This window comes from Haliaeetus albicilla, chromosome 7 (genome assembly GCF_947461875.1).
Source record: "Haliaeetus albicilla chromosome 7, bHalAlb1.1, whole genome shotgun sequence".
Lineage (NCBI taxonomy): Eukaryota > Metazoa > Chordata > Aves > Accipitriformes > Accipitridae > Haliaeetus > Haliaeetus albicilla.
The window spans coordinates 17,259,822-17,282,520 of record NC_091489.1 but is presented as its reverse complement, the minus strand read 5'-3'; the positions used below and the strand labels follow the sequence as shown (position 1 = coordinate 17,282,520).

The 22,699-nt window shown below is 39.6% G+C and overlaps 1 protein-coding gene across 10 annotated transcripts in view; it reads right to left on the bottom strand.

Moving 5' to 3' along the window:
- Positions 1-22,699, bottom strand: part of ARID1B (AT-rich interaction domain 1B) — a 337,909-nt gene that overhangs the window by 75,946 nt on the left and 239,264 nt on the right. For 9 of the 10 annotated variants that reach the window (XM_069787078.1, XM_069787072.1, XM_069787076.1 and 6 more), the window contains one exon: positions 9,966-10,055. The exons of the other annotated variant lie outside the window; for it this stretch is intronic. In XM_069787078.1, the coding sequence (XP_069643179.1) occupies positions 9,966-10,055 (90 nt within the window). The remainder of the gene's footprint in view (positions 1-9,965; positions 10,056-22,699) is intronic. 10 annotated transcript variants of the gene reach the window in all.

Here is a 22,699-nt window from a genome sequence, read left to right as displayed (position 1 = left end):
GGTTACTCTCACATAAGCCTGAGATACCAGGACCCTAAACATGCAACCAGGTTGTCTGCACAGACTGTCAATGCTACTGGAACAAACATCTTCAAATGGTGTGGTCAAACCTGGAGGTGAGTGGATTACAGACTGCAGGAGCTATTAAAATGCTGTTGTGCCATTGCTTATGGGAGGCCAGCACTACCTGGCCGTAAACTACTTACCGTCACTGGCAAGAATGGCATGGTACCTCCCTAAGGTGCTACTTAAAATACACATTAAAAAGGACACAGGGAGAGAGATTTAGACACTGGAAAAAATCTAAGCAGAAAAAAATCTAATAAAAATTTTATACAAGTCTAAACAAATAACAGCAATGAAGAAACTGGGGAAGGTTTGACCCATGTACCAGAATACAACCCAAGTAAATCAGGTGAAACCCTGCAGGTGGCATAAGAAAACTGGCCTCTAGAGCAAGCAGGCACAAGATTTCTTTACATTCAAGATACCTCAGCTCTTATTCTCACTTTCCAGAAGCCAGCCTTACTAAAACGTGCCCAGCTGGACTGGTGACAGCACATATGAAACCTACATTTGTCATACATGGAACATCTGACTGAGTAATATACACTGGAAGGTGATGGGTTGGTGAGCGTGAGTAGATCAGCTTGCAGTGTCAACCTCATTTAGGTAATGCAAATACTAATTCTCAATATTCCTGTCCAATCAATAGGCAGGTTAAAAAAAATAATCAAATAAATAAAATACCTTCACAAACAGATGGCAAACAAGATTCCAATCCATATTTAGCACAGCTAAGTTACAGCTCTGCACCAATACAGTATCTTTGGATGGCTCTGGTATGAACCTGTTAGATGTGTCCCAAGCAGCAGCACTGACATGGACAATACTTTGGTATTGAATACACCAGATCTTTGCTAATAATAACCCTGGTACTGAGTGAACACTTCTGGTGACAAGCAACTTGGGTGACTGAAGGGTAGCAGCATTAAAAAAAATGTACTGAGACCAGTGACATAGGACAAATTAAGAGGCTTATTCTTTAGCTTCTAACAAGAAGGCTAATAATCTTCTTGATAATAAGTTTTTTACTCATAAAAAAGCTAAAAAAAAAAAAAAAAAAAAAATTAAAATCCTCATTTCTTTCTCCAATCACAATCTATTTTTTTAAAAAGTCCCAAAGAGATTTTAGGATAAATTTTTTTTATTGTTTCCCCATTAACAACCATGGTGTGTGTGTGGGGAAATCTAATTTCTACATTGAGCTCTTTTTTCATCCCACGTAAAACCTTCTCATCTTCCCCAAGACCATCATGGTGCCACTAAAAACATCTGAAGTTCTCTGGGCCAGAGTAACAGTGACATGGTTTCCCTTTGGTACCTGGACAATTTATTTTCACATTGGCATCTGCTAATATCTCTGTAGAACAACCACCGCATTTCTTCACACTCTTTCAACAAAGGATGTTTCTTTGCTTATGTGAAACAGTAGTTAGGGAAAACATCACCTCAGCAAAATTGCAGCTTCCTGCAAAGATCACTGCAGTATTTCTCCTTACCACAAAAGGATCAATGTTCTGTTTAAAAAGTGCTGGATTGGTTTTATTTTTCTTTAGAAGTATTTTCTTATTATGCTGTAATATCTATCTTATAGTCTCCTCACTGTTTATTTGTCTGACTGCTTCTCTTCACAATGTGAATAGCTTTGGGGAAGATGGAAACTAATGACCTAGCTAAGGTTTTAACCCAGACCCCCTAGTGTTTTACCAGCTGTGCTATTAGGTTAACTGGCTGAATCTCCTCTGCTTCTCTCTCTGATATTACAAAACCCAGTCTATGTATAGTATGCAATAATGTTTAAATTTTTCCCACCCCTAAACCTCCCTCTGCTACTGCCTAGCCTTGAAATTCATATAATCTATCATTGATAAATTAGAATCTGGGGAAGGATCAGACAGATTACCCAGATGGTAGCTGGGGAAGAAATATCCAACCTTTCCTAATGAAAACCTTGCGTAATGCCCTCTGATGTAAATTTTAAGTGCTATGCTGAGGGCAGAGAAGTAAAGACTTTTGTGGAGATATTGATGCACAGACAGAACAAAAAAAACATTGTTCATCCACCATTTTATACAATTTATTACTGTAACATACCTTACACAAGATATTTTTACTATTTTGCTTGGAAAATCAGGATAATGATGAACTGCAGCACAAAAGCACCCCATCCTGTCCTCCCAATTGCCCCCGAAGCAAATGCTCAATTTCAGTAGGTAGCTTGGGCTCCTGGAATTAATCTGAGCAGCAACATGAAAAACGTGAGGAGTCTATCTGCTTTATACAATCAACATTTGTCCAAGTTTCCTTAATAACATGCATACTTATGAAAATCACGGAGGAGAGCAAAGAAGGAACAGCATTTTTCAATGTGTAATGTGCAAGGCCTGCAGGCTTAATGGTCTAAATTTCAGGTTTGAAAAATTTACCCTCCCTGCAGACTCCTGTTCAAAGGTTCCATGGATCAACTCAGATCTTCCTTTTCATGAAGTAGATATATTGAATACCATAAGATATATAGGGATTTTGTGGACAAGACTAAAATACATGCAATGTGTCTTTTCTGTCTTGCACACATGTAAAATAAACAATAATATTTTTTCAAAAATACAAAATCAATGTGTTGTCCTCAGTCCCAAAATGCCTTTGTCTTGGTCTTATTATACCATGATTTATGATTTGACTGATTTTTCTCTTCCCTGATTTGCAGCTGTTCCCTGATGAGTGTTTATTCTGCAGCCTTTTGGGATCCTTTGGGATGGAAGGAACTATCCAGTGTTAACTGTTAATATATATATATTATATAGATTTCAGCTCACTGCCCTATATATTAACTTAAAAAGCCATAAAGGGTCTTAGATCAGAAGCTCTTTACTTTTAGAGAAGCTTCATAAAAAGATTAACTTAGGTACTGAGGGAGCTGAGTGTCCTGGAAACGATGGTGCTCTTGAACAGGCAGACCACAGGCGGCTCCCAGATTATAGGCCGTGATGGGAAGCTGTCCCAGGGACAGGGATTGTACCCAGTAACTTTACATTGAGCTTGGCGATACGAACATCGACTGTCACTTTGTCATGTTCTTCATCAGTGACTGCTTGTGGCTTATCTCGCTCCCTGAGCCCAGAGGCAGGGAATCTGATGGCTGCCTAATGAAGTCAGTGGAAACTTTTCTATTGAGAAGTCTCTCTGCTGGCAACTATATAAACTCTCTCAGAATAATTCAATTCTGCTCCCTAATTTCAAAAAGAAAATCCCCAATTTAGTTTAAAAAATGAAATAAAGATTCATCCCCAACTATAACAAGATTTAACATCAGCAAGAAGAAAGCAATGACCAGCTGCTAGTATACAAAATTTACTTGGGAGACCTGACTCTGGGTTTTGACTGTACAGATATTATTATCTACTTCAAATCCTACTTCTGCAGTTTTGCTCTCTCCCAGCATGGCTTATCACATGTAAATCATATCCTTTCCTCCTCTGGTTCTTCTTGCAGATGGCCAATACTGCTGTATATTTAGCGTAGGCCATAACTAATCAGATCAACCTAAAGCTGAGACTGGCTGGTACATGTCTGAAATCCAAAGACAGTCTGAAACCACCATCCTGAAAGGGCAACTGATTTCTTTAAGAATTAACCTGGTTTGGCAGAGTAACATAGTTTCTAATACTTTCAGGCAAGAAAAGTAGGTCTTCCTGCAATGCTTAAGAGACAGACAGACACAAAACTATTCACTTCCACAGCTCAGAATGAAGACCAGTAACCTTTTATCCCAAGGATCTTGATTACTAATCAAAGTAGACATATTGCAAGCTTTTTTGCTGTGCATTGCTACATCACTCAGTACAATACAAACGGGTAGAAAAATTAGGGTCTTGGGTGCTATTGCAATTAAAATAGCAAAGAAAAACAGAGTGTATACACTTAAAAATCCTGCTCATCAGACCAACACTACATTTCAGTGCACTTCACTTCCACTTTAACAATCAAATTAAAAATACAGTGGTAAAAAACAATGACAGCCTGATCCTTTTTAAAGACTTGATAAATTTAGTCCTCACTAAATTGAGAAACTAATGTAACTTTTTGAGTCACCAAAGAAGTTTAGCACATGGCTCTACTGCATGGCTCTGCTTTCACATACAGATCAGCTCTGTATGTTCCTATGCATCACGTTCCTATTTCTTCATGTGACTTGAGATGAAAAAAATATGTCTTACAGAGCCAGTGTGACAGTTTCAACTAAAACCTGCTTTTCCTCCTTACAAGATGCACTTTTCTGGCTGTTGAGGCACAATTCCTCTAACCCCAGTTTTCTGGGCATGAAGATTTCCTCCTAGTCTGGCACGGTGTTCCTGGGCACCAGCTGGAGCTCAGCTACTCCGCGCTGACCCACTTGGAGAATACTATGTGCAGAAGAGGCACTCAAACATACCTGTGGCTTTGCACTCAGTGCATGTCTCAAGCATCTTTCTTTAAGAGCCTGAAACACTTCAGTCTACATCAAGTAAACTTATTACCAAGTCTGATTTAACCTTAAGTGGTGTCATCGTTAACATGGCAAGCAGAAGAATTTTAATGACAAGAATCATTTTATTCTCTAGCTCCTCAGTGCTCTGAATAGATCCCAAATCCCCAAATGAGAGCAAAATATGTATTCTCAGGGAAAAAGTCTTTTTAAGACCTAAAAGCAAACCACAGTATCTTTTTTGTTACAATAAGAATTCTTTGATCTATTTTCTTCCTTCTAGTTTCTTTTTTTAAGAAGAAAATAGATTTCAGGGAAAAGAATCTCTATCATCAAATGTCAGTATTAAGCCATAAATCTGATCAGGAATTGTAGGTGCAAAACACCCGATTGGTATTCTGTGTCTTCCATGCAAGCAAAAACATATATATTTTGTTAGAAGAAAATATATGACAGTGGAATTTATGTGATGAGTGTGTACAAATAAGCATGCCCAGAAAATAGTTAAAAGAAAGGAAAATACCTATATGAAATCTAATGGGCAAATTAGGAAATTGTAGTTACAGGAATTCAGTTGCTACTTAGTGTTTATAGGGAAGCACAAAGAGAACATCAAAATGCTTGATCACATCCCATCTGTTACTACCTCTTGCTGGATAACATCTCGGCTGCCAAAAAAGCTATTTAAATTTACTACACTGCAGCTACTGATAAATACCACTTCTGTGAAGATCTAATACTAAATAAGGACTAGATCTGAGGATAAAGCTTACAAGCAGTTGTGTCAAAAAGATCCAAATTTTGCTAAGTATAACACCTGTACTCCTACAAGCCTGCAGTTTCTTACTCCCTGTCCCTGTCTGTGATATGTTTTTAATAGAGCATACAACTGTACAACAACCCTCAGAAGCTGGATCATGTCAACAATGGAAAGAAATAAAGCTAGAATGGAAAGAATGACATTAAAGAAAAAAGAAAAGGTACTGGGAGGAGGTGACGGAGAAGAGGAAGGCTACTATTCAACAATTTTGGAGGTGCTTACTCCGGGCACTTTCCACATAGATCTGACAGGCACAGAATGGTGCCATGAAACTGCCTGCAGCAATGGAATACATTTTCCAGCACATCACAGCAGCTGCAACGGCATCAATTCTGCTTGCAATCCATGTCCAAACAGAAAAGTTCTCAGTGGTCCTATTTCAGCATATCTCAAGGACTAATTAAATCCTCATTACTATCTTCTAATTATTCCAGTACTCTGGGATTTCACTGAGCAAGTCCCCAATGGTGCATTAGATGAAAAGGGTTAAATAACCTGTGTTGATTTTGAGACTCCAGATCTATTTCAGACCTTTAGCATATCATCAGCATTATCATGAATATTTAACTACGTACCGCTGTGAAAATTGTAAGGGGAAAACAATTAAAGATTTTTAAAAAATTAATTCTGACCCATATACATTTGCACTAATAAATAAGGCTTCTTTAAGTATCCCCATTATGAGAGTGCTTGCTAGAGTAATAACATCAAGTCATTAACTGTTTCCATTAAATTCAATGGTTTTCAGGAGCTCCCCATTCACTATTTTAATAAAAGACTGAAACCTGACATGTACATATCCAACTGCATAAGCATGAAAAATACTGCTTAAAAGTAGGTAAATTTTCTAAGCTTTTTCAAAATTAGGTAAGGAACTATTCATTTCTGCAGGGGTAAAAGTACCTATTTCAACATTATTGTGATACATATTCTCCTATTAGTGTTTGCATAGGTGAGTATTCATATACAAAGACAGACATCTCTGTTAGGTTACAAAAGTAAGAGTGGGAGTATAAGCTAATGGCCAGGGTGGAAGGCTTCTTTTTCAAGCTGCAGCTTCAGAAAACTGATTTAGGGGGTCAGTTTGGATATGCTGGGTTTCTACTTGATCCATACAAATAACTTCTAACCCACTGAGCAGTTCTGGCTACTAAGCATATCTTCAAAGTGCAGCTTCCAAAACCCAAACAGATGAGGTAAGTAGGTACCGCTGAATACAGGGAACTCAAGTGGCTGTGTACCTCAATTATGTGCCAAATGGTTATGACAGCTGTGGTATCACTGCTGCCCTACCTCTGGGAGCTGATGTAACTGAAGCTTGTAAAAAGCTCTGACTTCAATAAACAGCAAAAATCAAAACTTTACTTTTCATAATACTAAAGGAAAGTCTGGAGTAGGTATATCAGAAACAAAGAGCAAAACATGCATCCTCCCTCCCCCCAAAAGCATAGCAAGTTTCAATGACTAGCTTAATTAGTTGTGACTACATCTTCATGTGGTATCCCCAAGTAATGGTCATTGCTGGGATTCAGCTGCAGTTAAATGCACGTGTAGGTGCCACTCTTGCTTCTCTGAGAGAATTCTGACCACAGTCCTGCATAGCCTGCTCCCTCTGTCTCCAGAGCTCTTCAGCTCCTGCAGTCCATTAAGGTGTATGGGACTTACTTCAAGTCCCAGTACCTTCAAAGACACGTGAGCCGAGACATAGGTTATGCACATAAAAGGACATGCGATTTCTTATTGCCTGGTAGACAATGTGTGTTGGTAGAACTGAAAAAGTTTCATTGATTGGGCATCAAACAACAGTGGCCAGTTACTGATTCTGGGATGAGAACAGAAGTGGGCTGCCTAGAATAGCACACTCCATTTACGCTGACCGAGGTACAAATGTCCTACAGCTTGAGCAGGACATGAAAAATTTTCAAATTATTTTTAAAAAGTAAGCATTTTATGCTTATTATAAAAAGCAAGCTGAAGAGCACAAAAAATCCAATCCTCCAAGAAATTCCTATGCATACGCATGTATGCTACCACTCCCCTCTTTCGACACACAGAATGTACATGTACACAAATGCTCATTGCTTCATGCTGCACTGTATGACAGGGGTTGTATAGTCTTAGGTAGGCAAATATAAAAATCCTAGCTGGGTGCTGAATAACTACAGAAAGTGAGGTAAAATATAATCAAACACTTTCATAATAAAATAAGTGTAAACTTAATGGTTCAAGGTACTGGTTTAGCATCCAGAAGTGCTACAGCTCAGACTCCACCTGTCAATCAAGCTTCACAGTATCCGGTAATTAACATTTTTTTCAAGTATTGAGAGCAGGGGATTCTGCTCAAGAAATGATTAGTAGTCTTTGTTCATTCAATTCTCTCTCTAAACAAGGAAAGAAATGTTATACAAAGTGCTAAAACAAACAACATTACCTTATCCTATTGAGGGTCTCTGTTTGTTTTTTTTTTTTTTCATTTTCTTTTTTCTTTCTTTTCTTTTTTGGGAGAAAGTATATCAGTAAGCCAAGAGTTTAAATTACTGTAACAGATGCCTATGGATCAGGTGTCCTTAGCAGCAACGATTTTCTGCTCAGGTTTTTATCAGTAAATGACAAGCACCTTCCCTTTGAGTCCCCATCACTCCCCCTCCTTCCTTTCTTCAAGTTCGGTGGAAACCAGTTCAAGCAAGCAAAGGAATCAACTAATGTAACAGCCTTTTTAAAAGGTGAAGTTTTCCATTTCAAAGGAGCCTCTAATCAATGATAGGGCGCAAAAGGGAATGCACGCATGTTTATGCGCGTATAGCACAGACTTTAGAGAAGCTTTGGAGAACATGTTCTGCAAAATCAATATGACCTAGCTAGTTACAAATTTCGTATCTGCTGCATGAAACGAATGGACTTCTTGTACAAGCCGGGTCACAAGGATCATGCATATTACACCAGACTTTGCATATGAAGAGTGCAAAAGTTGCAACATTCCCAAACACATTTTCTCTAAGAACATACCCACAATACCCACCCCCTGCACAGGGGAAGAACCAGACTAAATCAATCTGTAAATTTTATTTCTCTCACTGTTATTTACTTTTTTGACTTCCCAGTTATGGCAGCTGTCTTCTCTGTTTTACTTTTGAATATCCCTCTGCCTATCTTGACCATACAGTGACTCCCAGTTCTGTTCTACAGCAGCAATGGAAAGGTTTGACCCTTCCAGCTCTGTCAGACCTACCTAACTCGTCCCCCAAAGCCAGGTCAGGGACACACAATGCAGAAATAATTATTACTGGGCAGTGTAACATTTTGTGCCAAGACCCAGTCGTGCCAGGAAATGCACGCAACTTTGAGATGCTTGGGTCTTCAAAGCCTCCATGTGATCCATTCCCACTGCTTTTTAACATTCTATCCCACAAAGCATCATATACTTTTACTGGGTAGTGAGGCCATTCTTTTTTCACCAAACATGTACATTATTCCAAAAATTTTTAAGGGGAAAATAAGTCCCTGCACTAACAACTGTGTATAAAGAATGACTGAAAAGGAAACAAAACAAATGAGTTGAGTGTGGAATTCTGTGTTTCATGTTCTCATTAATCAGCATTCCTGGAGGAGAGGACATCCAACACAGAAAAAGAAGCAAAAATTAAGACTCTCTTCTCTTCTTTGTGAGTCCTCTTAGTTCCTCCTGGATGCTATCCCAGAAATTTGTCATTCTGTGAGTTCAACTTGTTTCACTGTGAGAAAACTTCTAGTATTTATGGTATCCCCATATGGTGCTACTTGGAATATTTCTGGTAGCAAGACATTTTAGGAGGGGCATTTCATAAATAACTCCATGTTTATCACAGTTATCATGTGTCTGTTTTGCAAGCTTGTCGCTGGCACATGTTAACCACTGCATGGACAGGATGCCCAGTTTACAGCAGGTGATCCTATGTATGGCCATGCAACAAAGCTGTGACAACTATCTTCCATGAGCTAGTGAGGAAGGCGAAAGGAAAAGGGCTTAAAGTTTATAAATGGTAACATTAAGAAAAAAAAAAAGCTCTGTTTATTTTTGTGAGCACTTGCTAGGAAGCACCCTTTTAGAAAAGTGCTGTTGCCTGCAAGGTTTTCCCTTGCAAGATTTCCAAATCTTTGAACCATTTGACCTAAATATAAAAGGAAATCAACTATTTAAAGATATTTTTGTTCTAGAACTGGCTAGAGGACTAGCTATCGTGTCCATGCAAAAACATCAGAGATAAGAATTTTAAGAACAGTAGCAAAACTGCAGTGCTCGTAGCTACCGCTGTTTCTATACATCTTAATTCCAAGATAGACAACAAAAAGTTGAATTCTCTATGACATGACTTAAGTATTTACAGCAAACTGCCTTTACACTCTGGGCATTCACTGTACTTTGAGAAAGCCTTGTTTCCAATTATATTTTGGTAAAACCTGCTATTCAATTGCTCTTTCCCGAGAGAAGGAAACCCTCCGAGCCTTTTACAATGGGGACTGTCATTATTTTCCCTGGGAAAAGAAAAGAAATACCAGGAAATCTCACATTGCTAATGTGCAACTTAAAATAAAGGCTGCATTTGGCACCAACTAAAAAAGCCCCAACACCTAACAAACCTCGGTCCTGTGGCATTGGTGACTGGCTCAAGGCAGGGTGGGAGCTGGATTCTGACTGGCTGCCAGGAGGCTGCGGTGGCATCTGACTGCCTGTAACACACAGAGAAAAAAGGGAAAACAGACTTGCTTTTAACATTGCAATGCACAAAACCAAGCCTTGCTGCATTTTTCAACCACTCAACATCAAAGAAAGTACCAGCTGTATAAGGTAAAGACAGAGCTCAACAGGTCTAGCTTTTCTCAGGTTTTTTTTCTTCTTTTTCCTTTTTTTTTTTGAAACCCACGGAAGAAACATCCATAAACATATTTAGCAACAGGCATGGTGAAATGTTCAATTTCGTATTGAGCGACTTCCCAACCTCACCGACACGATCCAATTTATAGCTGCAAATCTCCTGACACATATTTCTGTTAGAGAGTTTAACAAAATCCAAGTCTGCTGAACAATAGGGCTCATCCTGCCGAGCTTAAACTGGCCTCCAGCCAGGCAGACATGGACTGCTGCCAACAATATTACCAATGAAAAATTCAGTCAATACAAAAATGACTAACAACAACAGTTTAAAAAGTATTTCAATGAATCAGTGGTTTTAATATTATTTGAATGTCCATGTAGAATATGGGAATAAAGAATAATATGTAGGTGCACGTGATGAAAGCGAAGCATGTTTGAAAGAGATCAGAGAGAAAAGGGGTACCTTATTATTCAAATAAAAGCACAGGGAAGATACTTGCTTATTAAAATATCCATCCAGAACAGACCCATTTTTTTATGGCCTCATTCAAAAGACACCCACACAGTTTATCCACTGCTGTCTACCCACCCAAAGAAGAAGAGCACTCACAGTGCTGTCTGTGAGGCTCAGGACATGAAAAGCTCCCTTTCGGTACTACTGAATAGTAAAGCAGGTGCTTATTGCAGTGATGCAAGTCACTCCTCTGGGTCACCGCTTGACACCGTGTCAAGCAGGGAGATCCATGCTACCACCCTCCCACTGCACAACACCCCAACAGCCTCATGCCTAACAGGCAACCTGCCACAGCCTGAGTGGCAGTAAGAATGAGATTTGGACATCTCCTGGGTCTCCTCTCCACTGCTGGTCTGAGACACGCCTGCTCTTGACAGCCCAAGCAGCTTTAAGACCACCTCAGGTTAGGCAGCAAATACATACTTTAAGCATTTAGACACTATAGAGACGAGCACGGTATAAATAGCAGCAGACAGATTTATATCCCTCATCCTCTGAAACTGCTCAGATTGTTTTCCGTTTGAAAGAAATGGAAAGAATAAAAACACAGGCAATAGATTTGTGCCTGCTGAGACTCATTTCCTCCCGCTCAGCAGCCGCCCCTGTGCAGTGGCAGGAGCGAGAATCCCGTGGCCAGTCCTGGCACTGGGAGCTGGCCTGATGGGGCGGGCAGCAGGGGCTGCTCTTTCTTTGGAGTGATGAAGGGCCCCAAGTTGGACATAAACGCAGGAAAGCAAACGTGTCTGCTCTGCCCCATCCACTTCCCAGCCTCAATAACTGGCTTTCAGCATCAACTCTAAAGAAAGGCCAGACTGATAAAGAACAAAAAGAAAATCCATAAAATGTGGAGTGTAACCACAGCCTAGCTATTCAGATGAGCTGCATTTGCACTAAAAACATGACAGTCAACATTACCGGGAGCAGCTGTGACAACTGTCTCAGAGATGCAAATGCTGGACTAGAGGCAGGATTGCTCCTCCAAAAGACCAAACATGCCACTCAGCGCCCGAGGCCTTGGGATCCACGGCCCATTCACGAACTCTAAGGCATATGACAATAATATTCTGGCTTATGTTTTGATGTCACTCAAGAGCGGGCTGTGGAGACAGTAAGTGCCTGCATTATAATGAACGCTTTCTGCTTGACAGGAAGGATTCAGTGACTCAAGACTGTAAACAAACAGCAATTCCATGTTAACATGGGGCACTGCCACTTCCACTGTGTATGCCCAAGGCACCGCTATCAGACGGAATACTTCAAGTAGATCTGAACCATCTAAGATTTTTACAAATACTTAAAAAACCCCATAATAATAAAGGCAGGGGTAGTCCTGACTGCACCACACAGCTCCCAGTGGGATCCCCCTTTAGGTGGAGGCTTAGCAAACTCTGAGAGATATTAATAGTGCATGGAAAATCTATGCTAGGCAACATATTTTGAATACATTTATATATGGTCTTTAATTTTTTACATTGATAATAACTTCAGTTATCTGGCATAAGCCTTATTCTGCACAGGCAGATGTGCAAGCATGGACTGGAGAAGTCAAAGCTTAGAGCAGTGCATGTATGACATGTCACAAATAAATCATTTTCATCTGCGTCCTTAGGGAATACAGACTCAGTTCTGCAAATTCATTGAAATTATCAGCCTCTGCAAACATTATTTTATTAGTTCACTTTTTAAAGTTTACTTCTGATTTTTTCCCTGTATTTAAAAAACTTTAAAGCAAAATTTCTGTTTCACAAAGGAAAACAATTTCACAAACAAGACCAACTCTACACATATTCTAACAAGTAACAAACTTGCAAGAGAAGTGGCCATTATGCTAATTATCAGTGGGTGCTACAAATTAGCCAGGTGCCGGACATGAAAGTATTGCACCAAAATGTTTTCAGTCGAACTGCCATTTTATCCTTAGAAGTGATCTGAAAGGTAAAAGGAGGTTAAGCACCCAAATACCTTTGAAGACTGGAACTGAACTCTTAATTTGGGTATCTAACTCCTATTGATTGGGAGCTGATGACAGGACTTTAAAAACCTTTGAAGATCCTGTCTGCCATGCTTTTTAAGTTTCTTTGTCATGAAAAGAAATGACCTTAAAGATTTTCCATTTCTTTCCTTTAAATGATATTAATCCTTTCAACCAGTATAGTAGTTGGGATTCTTGGAAGACACTTTAAATAATACATGAACAGACTTTTGTATTTTATTAGGGAAGGAAAACTTCTACAAAAGAAAAACAACCTCTTTTCTTTTTAAACATACATTCTACAGCTATTAAAGAGAGGAAAAAGAAAGGAACAATTTTTTCCACTAACAGACTACTGCCTCTTTTGACCCAATAATACACAGATGGAAGTTTAAGCAGGGATGATCTCTTCCCATGTTTTGTATAGTATTGTTGACACATTGGTGAGATACTCCATGTGCCAAAACTTAAGCAAAGTGAATACTATGGATGTTTCACAACATTTTTATTATGCAAAATTACAGCAAATACAATAATGCATGCTAAAAGGATAGATACTGCCACACTAGTTCTTTCACCTGGATTTAACAGAGGAGCAAAATAGTATTTAAATCTATATAGCTATCTTGTAAAATTTGTTAAAACTACCAAAACCAGCAGCCTACCTAATATCATGCCTGCTATTAAAAAAAAAAAAAGAAAAAAAAAAGACCAAAGTCAGTTGAAGAGGTGAGAGAATTTAAAAATGCTTAATAGCACAGTTGTAAGCTGGTTTTTTATTTTTTAAATTATGTTAGAAATGCTTTTAAGTATTTTGCATGAGACTTTGAAAATCTACGCTTGAAATAGAGTCAGGAGAGACTGCACTGTACCTTTGGAAAAGACGGATTGAGAAAAGTACTAAATGGTGATTGCATTATGACTACAGCCATGAAATCTGCAGTTAAAGTGTAAAAAGTAAATTCCTTAGAGCCAACATAGCAAGAAAGAGCAGACCTCTGATATCCTGCTGAGGAGGGGTCCTTACAATGAATTACGGCCCAAATCAGTAACGTTTTCAAACATGCTGAGGGCTCTCTGCTCTCATCACTAACGACACTGGAGGATGCTCAGCAGTGGTACCCTGTACCAGCCGGACAATACCTCACAGAATTGTGCCTGAACAATTGAATCAAGAAAGCACTTCAGTGATGACAGGTTCACCCTGAGAAATTACTAGTTTAGGAGGGAAGGAGGGATAACAGCACAGGAATTTTAAGATGGGTGAGGAAACAGGAGGAGCTGTTTCACAGCCTGTGTTGAAAGGGGAACATTAGGCTGGAGGAAAGGCATAAGTTAAAGATCTTGTGGGTTGTCTTTAGGACAATTCTCAATCTAATTTAGGAATTAAGAGCTAGGACTGGATTAATGACATTGGCTGATTACGAAGTAGGGAATCTTCATCAATACAGAAGATGATCAAAATACTATCTAAGAAACTGGACCATGTTTTGGGTTGGAGCAACAAAAATGCAAACATTTATAGTCACAGACCAGAAACAGGCCTTTTCTAACTGAAGAGCTGTAGGGTTATCAGTTAGAAATGGGAGAAGAAAAGGAGGGAGAATCTGACCATATTTGTTGACCTACAAATGGTTATAACTAACCATTTGATGTCACCCTGAATCAAACAAATTTATTATTAGGATGAATTAGGAGAATTGTTTCCAGTAGAGGTAAGGAAACATAACACCACTGCTGATGTGTCACTGGTGAGCCTTCACACAGACAAAACCAGAAAGCCTAATGCTAACTGGAATGGGAACCAAGAACAGCTACCAGCATGACATGACAGGAGGCTGAAAGAGCAAGTATAACTTAGCATGGCAAAAACTAAAGCTGTGATTTTGTGACTTCTCTTTAAAAATATATTTGTGGCTAAATATCAGGGAGAAAAAAGAGCACAATGTTCAGAATGATAAACCATTACTGGAATTTGAAACAACTTCCTTTTAGGAATAATGAGGTCCAGGAAACCTAGTGATTAAGATGGAATCTGATAAAATAACAGGATTATATTACACAGTCGATGTGACAGTAAAGGCTCACAGACCAGAAGGGACATTCTGGGTCTTGGATCCCTACATCAGAAATGAAAGATCATAAATAGGTTTTTATATAGGGACTGTTTAAATGAGCTTTTCAGGAAATTTAAAGTGAGGTGCAAATGACCTCAAAGGGAAGAAATTTTTCTATGGGTAGCATAAAGGGAAACTGGTCATGTGGTTTGTGTTATCTCTTTCATCTTACAAAGCCTATGACCCCTTAAGAATAAAGATTATTTTCTTCCTGCATTTATGCATTGCAGCTAAGCTTCCTGTTGTACCAACAGTATTTTTTAAAGGACTTATTAATCCCAGTAAAAAGCAAGGATTGCCTGCATATCCCCCCAAATTAAGACATGCAAAATATTAAAACCTTCCTCATATCTATACAGTAACCTAAGCACAGATGCTTTAAAAGGCTAGCAGCATGAGGACCCTTTCAGATACAGCAGCCGTGGCCCCGCTGAACCACTCTGGGGAGGGGAGTCAAGCATGCTCGAACCAAGCCTTCTGGCTCTGCTCAGCACCATGCTGAAGCTAATAACCCCTTGCAAGTGACAGCAACGCTGTTAATCCACTGCCACCTGCTCACTGAGACAATTTCCACCTCTCCGACCCAGGAGCTCGGGACCAAGCCCAGAGCCCTCCCGCCTTGGGATGCTTTTGGTGGCTGGCTGTGTGGGTTGCTGAAGGCGAGATCACAAGTGGCTGATTTGTTCCGCTGGAGCAATGCAAAGCATCTGTAAACATGAAGATTATCAACTTAAGCCAGACTTATGGATGCTCCACATTACAAAAAGTTATCAAGACTGTTGTTGGGCCTGGCCCTGATTTTCCATATTAGCTCTTAAAACAAATCCATCATGCTCCAAAGACACAAGATTCCCTAACGCACACAAGTATCACTCACAATCCATGTAAAATCAACAAAAGGTAAAACCCCACTTCTCTTCTCATGAAAGTATATAACACTCAGACTGCTAATCCTTGAAAGTTACACTCCATCTTCTTTTTCATATTTGTGTTATATTTACCATATCAAGGACTAGGTTGTGAGCAAGTTCCAGAGATGTCACTGTAACGTAAGTGCTAAATTGCTCTCAAATCACCATTAAAAAATGCAACACTGAGCTAAGGTGGCCCGCAGAACCCTAGCTCTGACTCTTCTCTGCACACATGCAATATCATAAACATCTTAATTTCATGACCAGAAGCTACTTGCTTGACATAATATAGCATTTAATTCAAAGCAAAGTTGACACTGACAGGATGAGGTAGCTATTCAATATTTTGTTTCATCCCCATTATTCAGCATGTAGTTCCAAGGTATTACTTATGGAACACCATCCGAATGTCGCCCTCATTACAGAATAATTCATTATATTATGGACTTTTTAAAAAAAGAATTAAGTAGTTGAAACTGGGGTCTGCCAAATTAGACAGCCAAGTTTTAATCCCAGGTTGTGTAACCTCTGAGTAAGGTATGAAGACTTTTAACAAATACTCAGGAGTATAAAGTGAAATAATTGTCATTACTGCCTAAACTGACAACAGGCTGAATGGCAAGGCGCAGGAAAGTAAACATATTGCCTCCCAAGGCCAAAGCTCACTTTGCTCGGGAGGGGAATGGAGGGCAGCAGCAGTCATTGCAAGAGGGTCTGTTTCATCCACACCGCCTCCCAAAGTCACCTCTGCGTTTGGACTGAAGTGAAGCGCCACAGCACCACAGCATTTTTTCCTGAGATTTTGGCAACAAGCCCAAAGCAAGCTGGCAATGGAAATCTTCAAAAGGCTGCGACTCACCTGAATGGATTTTCAGTAGGCCACAGCAAGCACCTGTCTGCCCCAGGACTATTCCTCTCCAACAAATTTCAAAATCCTGCTGCAAACCAGGAAGGCACTAGATCTCCTCGAATTTAAGGATGCATCATTTATTTATTTATATAAGCAAAGGCATAAGTCAGTCTAAATCTAGGGATCACTGCTTCTCTAGCCTCAAAAACACCCACCCCAAACCTGTAATTTCACTTTACAGTTATGACAAGTTTCATTTTGGGGGATGAAATTCTTTCTGCTTTCACCTCTGCCTAACTCTGCGTTCATTTAATGCATTATTTCCATTAAGCTCAGTAGAGTTCCCAGCCCAGGGTATTTCTGCTGGAGGCCGATCCAGAATGGTGCAGCCCAGGATAGCAACCAGTTAAATCTTTTTTAAGCTCCGCACTCAGAAATGGTGGCTCACAGCGGCTCGCACGCAGGAACTGAATAGAGCAGGCAAGCTCGTATTTCTCTCACCAGGCCAAATTAATAAAAACAAAACCTGATTTCTCCTTCTCGTTTTCCTATTCTTCCTGCTCCCCAATATTTTTCCTCTTTCAAACAATTTTTTTTTTTTTTTTTTTGTTTGAGAAGCTTAATGTTTGGCTGCCTTCTGAAGAAACGGGCACAGTGACAGATGAAAGGCCATATTCATCGCCTAATTCAGAATAGGGAAAAACCGACTGCTGTGCGTTTAAGATTCTAACAACCTTGCAATTTTGTATAGCCGTTTTCCCCAACCCGTTCTTTTGAAGAAATCTGCTTTTATTCTGTTAATAACTAACCACAGTTGCAGCAGCATGGATCCGATTAGCAGTTCTTACGCTACAAAGGAGGGGGGGGGGGGGCGCTGTGAACAGGGTTGCCAATTTGTCCACCTGGGTCCCCAGGAGAAAGATTAGATGAGGCGCTTACTACTCCTTTCTTCCCCACTCGCTCGCTGCTCTGCACTAGACAGACCTCTTCAAAGCTCAGCCACTGACTTAATTTTTTTTTTTTCCCCTCTAAAGTCTCATTTAACCGCCCCTCCACGTGTTTTGCGCTCTGTGTCACCGCATCTCTCCAAAGCGATGGTGTGAATTGGGATGAGAGGGGTTGGGAGAGGCTGTGGCCGCAGCTTGCCCAGCGCTTTCTCTCACACCTCTATGGGGCCACTGAATTGCTTTTAGGTTTTGTAAATTATATTTTCTTAAATTTGTGCAAACCATTGAAAAAAAGTGTATATGTTCTTTAGGTAACAATCCAAACCCTGTAATCATACTGTATTTTTTTACTCTGCCCTTTTAAGCCTTTCATAAAAATGACAGCTTTGCTTGCATTTAGACTGAAGTAGAAGACTGCAAAGGGCTGCATGGATTTAGTCATTCGTAATTACTTGGGACATGACATTACGTGTTTGTTAATGCAAAAAGCATATGCTTTGGCTAGAGAAAAACCATTCTCAATTTCTTTATAAAATGTCAATTAACCAGAATATAAAATTGTAATTGATGCATGTGCTAAATATCTAAAAGCTCCTAACAAAGGACAGGGTAGTATTTTTTCCTTGTATTGAGCAATTTTCTTCCTTCCAGAAATGAAACCTACCCTGCTACACACCTGAAACTTAAAACTTCAGAATTCCATTTAGGGAGTTAATCCAAGTTCCAAAAGGAAGACTTTTTCATTATCAATGCTCTAGATGGCATTTATAAGTATGAGGAGAGTTTTTCTCTAAGCTGTTCTTCATCGTGTCTACTGTTTTTAAAGCCTGAGAAGCACAACAAATGTAGCAGACATGCACTTCTAGTATTTGCCACCTAATAAAAACCTTAACTCCTAATTTTAACATTGCCAAATTCTAACAAAACCATATATCAACTTTCATTTATAATATTTGCAGTGTGAAAACATGCAAGATACCAAAGAAAGGGTGAATGTGAACTGAAATGGCTGTTTCTTATCCGTATTTCTTTTCCCTTGATCCAGCTACACTAAGAATTGCTCAGAATAAATATTCATCATCAGACGGCATTAACTCGAAAGACCAGCAGCGACGGAGTTTCATTCCTCCCTGTTCCTCCCGACTCTCTCAAGTTCGGGCAAGCAGGTGGATTTTGGAGCAGTGCTGATATGTGGCAATGAACTATTTTGCTAGTCCTGCCTGCTACTTCTCATACTAGTCCATTGCCTGTGATTAATGGGCACTTTAGTAGTAAAATCTATGTGCTCTAATTAATACTATCCTCAAAAGGAACAAACTCTTAGATAATCTAGTTTTTCTTATTGCGTTATATTGCATATTACACAGCCCTGGTCTCCATGGTTCTCAGGGACAGGGAAGAAAAGGGCAAGTTGAATGCATAAAGGGTAAAAGCACCTTGAGGCAAACCCACTTCCAAAAACCATTTGGTGGGTCTGATCTTCCTGAAGACAAGATCTATCATGCCGTATTTCATCTCGCCCAACAATGATAAGCTCCAAAGACCGGTGCAGAAGCAGAGCAATTCTTCATGTATTTTTAATCAACTGAGAACTTTTATCCAGTGAGCTCCCTCTGCAAGGTCACACACACCATGAGTGGCCATGTGCCTCTCATGCAGTTTGCAAACACCAACTTCTATGTCAGCTTCTGTTTGGAAGGGGGAGTATCAACGTTAGCAAACCCTAGTTATATAATTTATAAACATGCAGATGTGGATTATTAAAGATTAATGCATTTTGGGATTGGTGTCGGCATTCCGTTTGTCTCACGCCGAAACCAATTCTGTTCTTCATTAGTCAACGACAACCCACATCACCCTGTTGTGGAAGAGAAATCAAAGGTGCAAGCGTGAATTGAGAATAAGTGATGAAACTGATTACTAAGAAACTTAACGGCTGTAATCAATCAACACATCACAATAATTTGAGTCCCCTCTTATCTGGAGATGGGAAACAAACAGAAAAGCTCGTGCTGGAGTGAGTTTTTCTTTTCTGTTTGCTTTCTAAAAACCCACTTTGCAATTTGACTTCCGTATCCACCTATGGAGTGATGCTGTCAAAGGGCTGTTTGAATCTTTCAAGCCACAACTCAACCTCCATGAATTTTGTCCCTAAGGAGGAGAGATAATATCCTGCTTTTCATTAATTTTTAAAAAAATTATTACCTGGAGGTAGTGAAAATGTTCTTCTTTTGAGGCTAAATGGCTATTTTCTACCTGGGCCAAAATTAATTCAAGCCATATTTGCAACTGTTAGGTTCCTTCTTCTAAGGAGGGACACACCACGTATCCGTCTAGTCAAGTTTGACACTAACTATGAAGCATGACGGCCGCTTTAAGTATCTCTAATGGCAGTGATACACAGTCCACTGAAAAACTGAAAACTGCAACAGCCTATCCCATCATGGAAACCAAACTACTTATGACATCTATGCTCTATTTTATCTAGGTATAACAACCATCTGCCAACAACAACAAAAACATACTAATGGAACCGTAAGACTTTTCCCATTCGCTCATCAATCACTGCTTAGTATTGCAAAGGGCAAGGGAGTGAAAGACAACCTTTTAATTTATGATAATACACAAATTAATACCCTGTTTGGCAACACAAAGAAGGAAAGAGAATCTATGTTTGTGTAGCCAAATAATGATAGAATAAAAAACCCCAAACATTCAAAACCCAAATATACACTCTATTACATTTCTTGACAAAACCAGAAGTGGGTGGCGCAAAAAAAGTTGGAAAGAAACGCACAGGTTAATAATTAAATGTAAACAATAATTGTCCAATGATGGCCTTAAAGTATACATCTAAAACTAACAACAAACATACCTGTCAAATCTTGGCAGCTGTGGTTAAGTATATTTGAATTTTGCTATGTGAACCACAGCACATGCATAATTATGCAAAGATTTTAATTGGATTTCAACAGCCATCATGCTCTAGGTGGATCTGTACCAGCACAGGGCTACCAATGACTCACAGAGCTACGAGAAGTGGCCTGCTGTACACGTGCTGCCACGGCATGCACAGCAGCAGATACCCCGCCGCGCTGACCGTTCAGCAATTGCCAGGTCAGTGAAAACAGGCCTGGCAGGAATCAACAAAGAGGATAAACCAGGTATGGGGCAGAGCACAGCTATGGGGATGTAAGTGCTACAGATCTGGCCGTCTGGGGGAGGTTTACATGAAGCCTTTGTAGGGTCCTCAACGACCCTCAGTGCCATGCTCCTCAGACCCTGCAGGATGTTCACAGTCCATGGGGCAGAAATGTTCGTCACTGTCTTACACTGCAATTAAAAACTGAAACTGCAATGTGTGACAGAGAAATATAAATGTTGATAAACCAGATATTAAGCAACTGAAAACACTTAAAACTAAAACCCCAAAACTACCCCAGAAAATAACCACCAAGGCCATGCTGGTTTTGGTGATTTATTGTTTTTCTATCTGATGTTTAACTTAGGGCTGATGAAAACCAGCAGGTTGATGGTGCTGGAATATGAAACCCTCTGCTGTCAGGAAAACCCAACAGGAGGAACTTGAACAGCATGTCTCAGTCTCACTTCACCTCCTGCACCTGTTCTGGGAATACTGCCTCTGCAGAGAAGGACACCTCCCTGATCTCTCTGGCCAGACTGTGAGTATGATAGCAGTTTTGATAGTGCCTTTTGTAGCACGGGCTCTCCTCAAGAAACTAGCTTGAGACTATTTAGTTATTTCACAAAGCCTTGAGACAACAGATTATTCATCAGTTGTGACCTGGGCTGAATTCTAATAGGTATCACAGGTTAGATGCTCCATCGGCTAGAAACAATGCCTCGAGCTAGAGCGCCTTACAATTTGCTTATTTCTCCTCTTTTCAAAAGACAGAAAAACTCTGAATGTTGTTCAAACCCTTCAAAAGAAAGGGTTTTAAACTACTGCTATGTGAAACATTCACATATTTCATTTGTAAGCATTCTAGATTTGCAAAACTGCTGAATACATGTTTTGTGCACTAGCAGTGATTAAGAACATAGCTACGTCAACGGCATCTTGTGTTTTGTTTTTTCTGGTCTGGATGCCAATGAACAGCATGCATCTTCCTTGCAACAAGCTGTTGCAAGATTTTTGCCTCTACAGAAGCCAAGGGGAAAATATTGATCGATGCGTTAAAATAACCTTTCTAGATGGGGGGATCGTATCCATTTTACAAGGATATAATCCCTTTCCTTGTTTTGCAACTATTTTAGGGTATCTGTAAAACTTCAACAAAAAATAGAGTACTACAAATTCACTTTCATATGGTAGTCTTCTCTCCCTCAAATAATGTTTGAAAAGAGTCCATGCTGTATAACATACCAGTAGTGGTGGTCAATGGAGTAAGCATGTGGAATAGCTCAATCCCAAGCAAAAGGTTTTTCCAAATTCTTGTTTAAAACAAGATCTGTGTGATTCGCTTGTCTTACTGCAGCCACTTCTGGAAACAGTTCAACTTTTGGGCTTCTCCTTTTATAAGGCATGAAAGAAAGCATCACTCCTATTCAGATTTTTGCACTAAAATGTCCTTTTGGACTATGATAGACTAGTGCTCATTTTTTTCTTCTCTCAGCATTTTAGTCACTCTAGACTATCCATACATTGACTAACATGCACACCAAGGCAAGATTTCCTGTTACAGCTCTCTCTGGGCATCCCATTCCCCTCTTGCTGCTTTTTTGCCTGGAGTGCTAGCTGTAATTCTGATGGGTCCTGGATTTCAAGCTAGCTAGCTGATCAATACAGGAGTGGAAGACCTCCAGGTTTGCAGAGAGTAGAGTTGATCACTGAATGGAACACATACATTGACTCATATAATTATCAGAATTAAAAATCTGGGTCTTTTTAATCAGAGGAGGGTGCTAACCACTGGTTAGCATAAATTAAGATGACTGGCAAGAACATTCCAAAGTGAGACTATTCACACAGGGATTTCTTCCTGAAAATTGTAAGTCCAGCTGTATCCAAGCTCCTTGGTGAAAGAAGACATCAATACAATTGTAATAAAAACAACAATGCAGTTGATGCTTACCAGAGTGAAAATAAGCTTGTTTGTTCAGAAAGTAAATGTAACGTATTAAAAGCACAAGTCAAAATACTGATCTATGTGAAAAAAATGCTTTT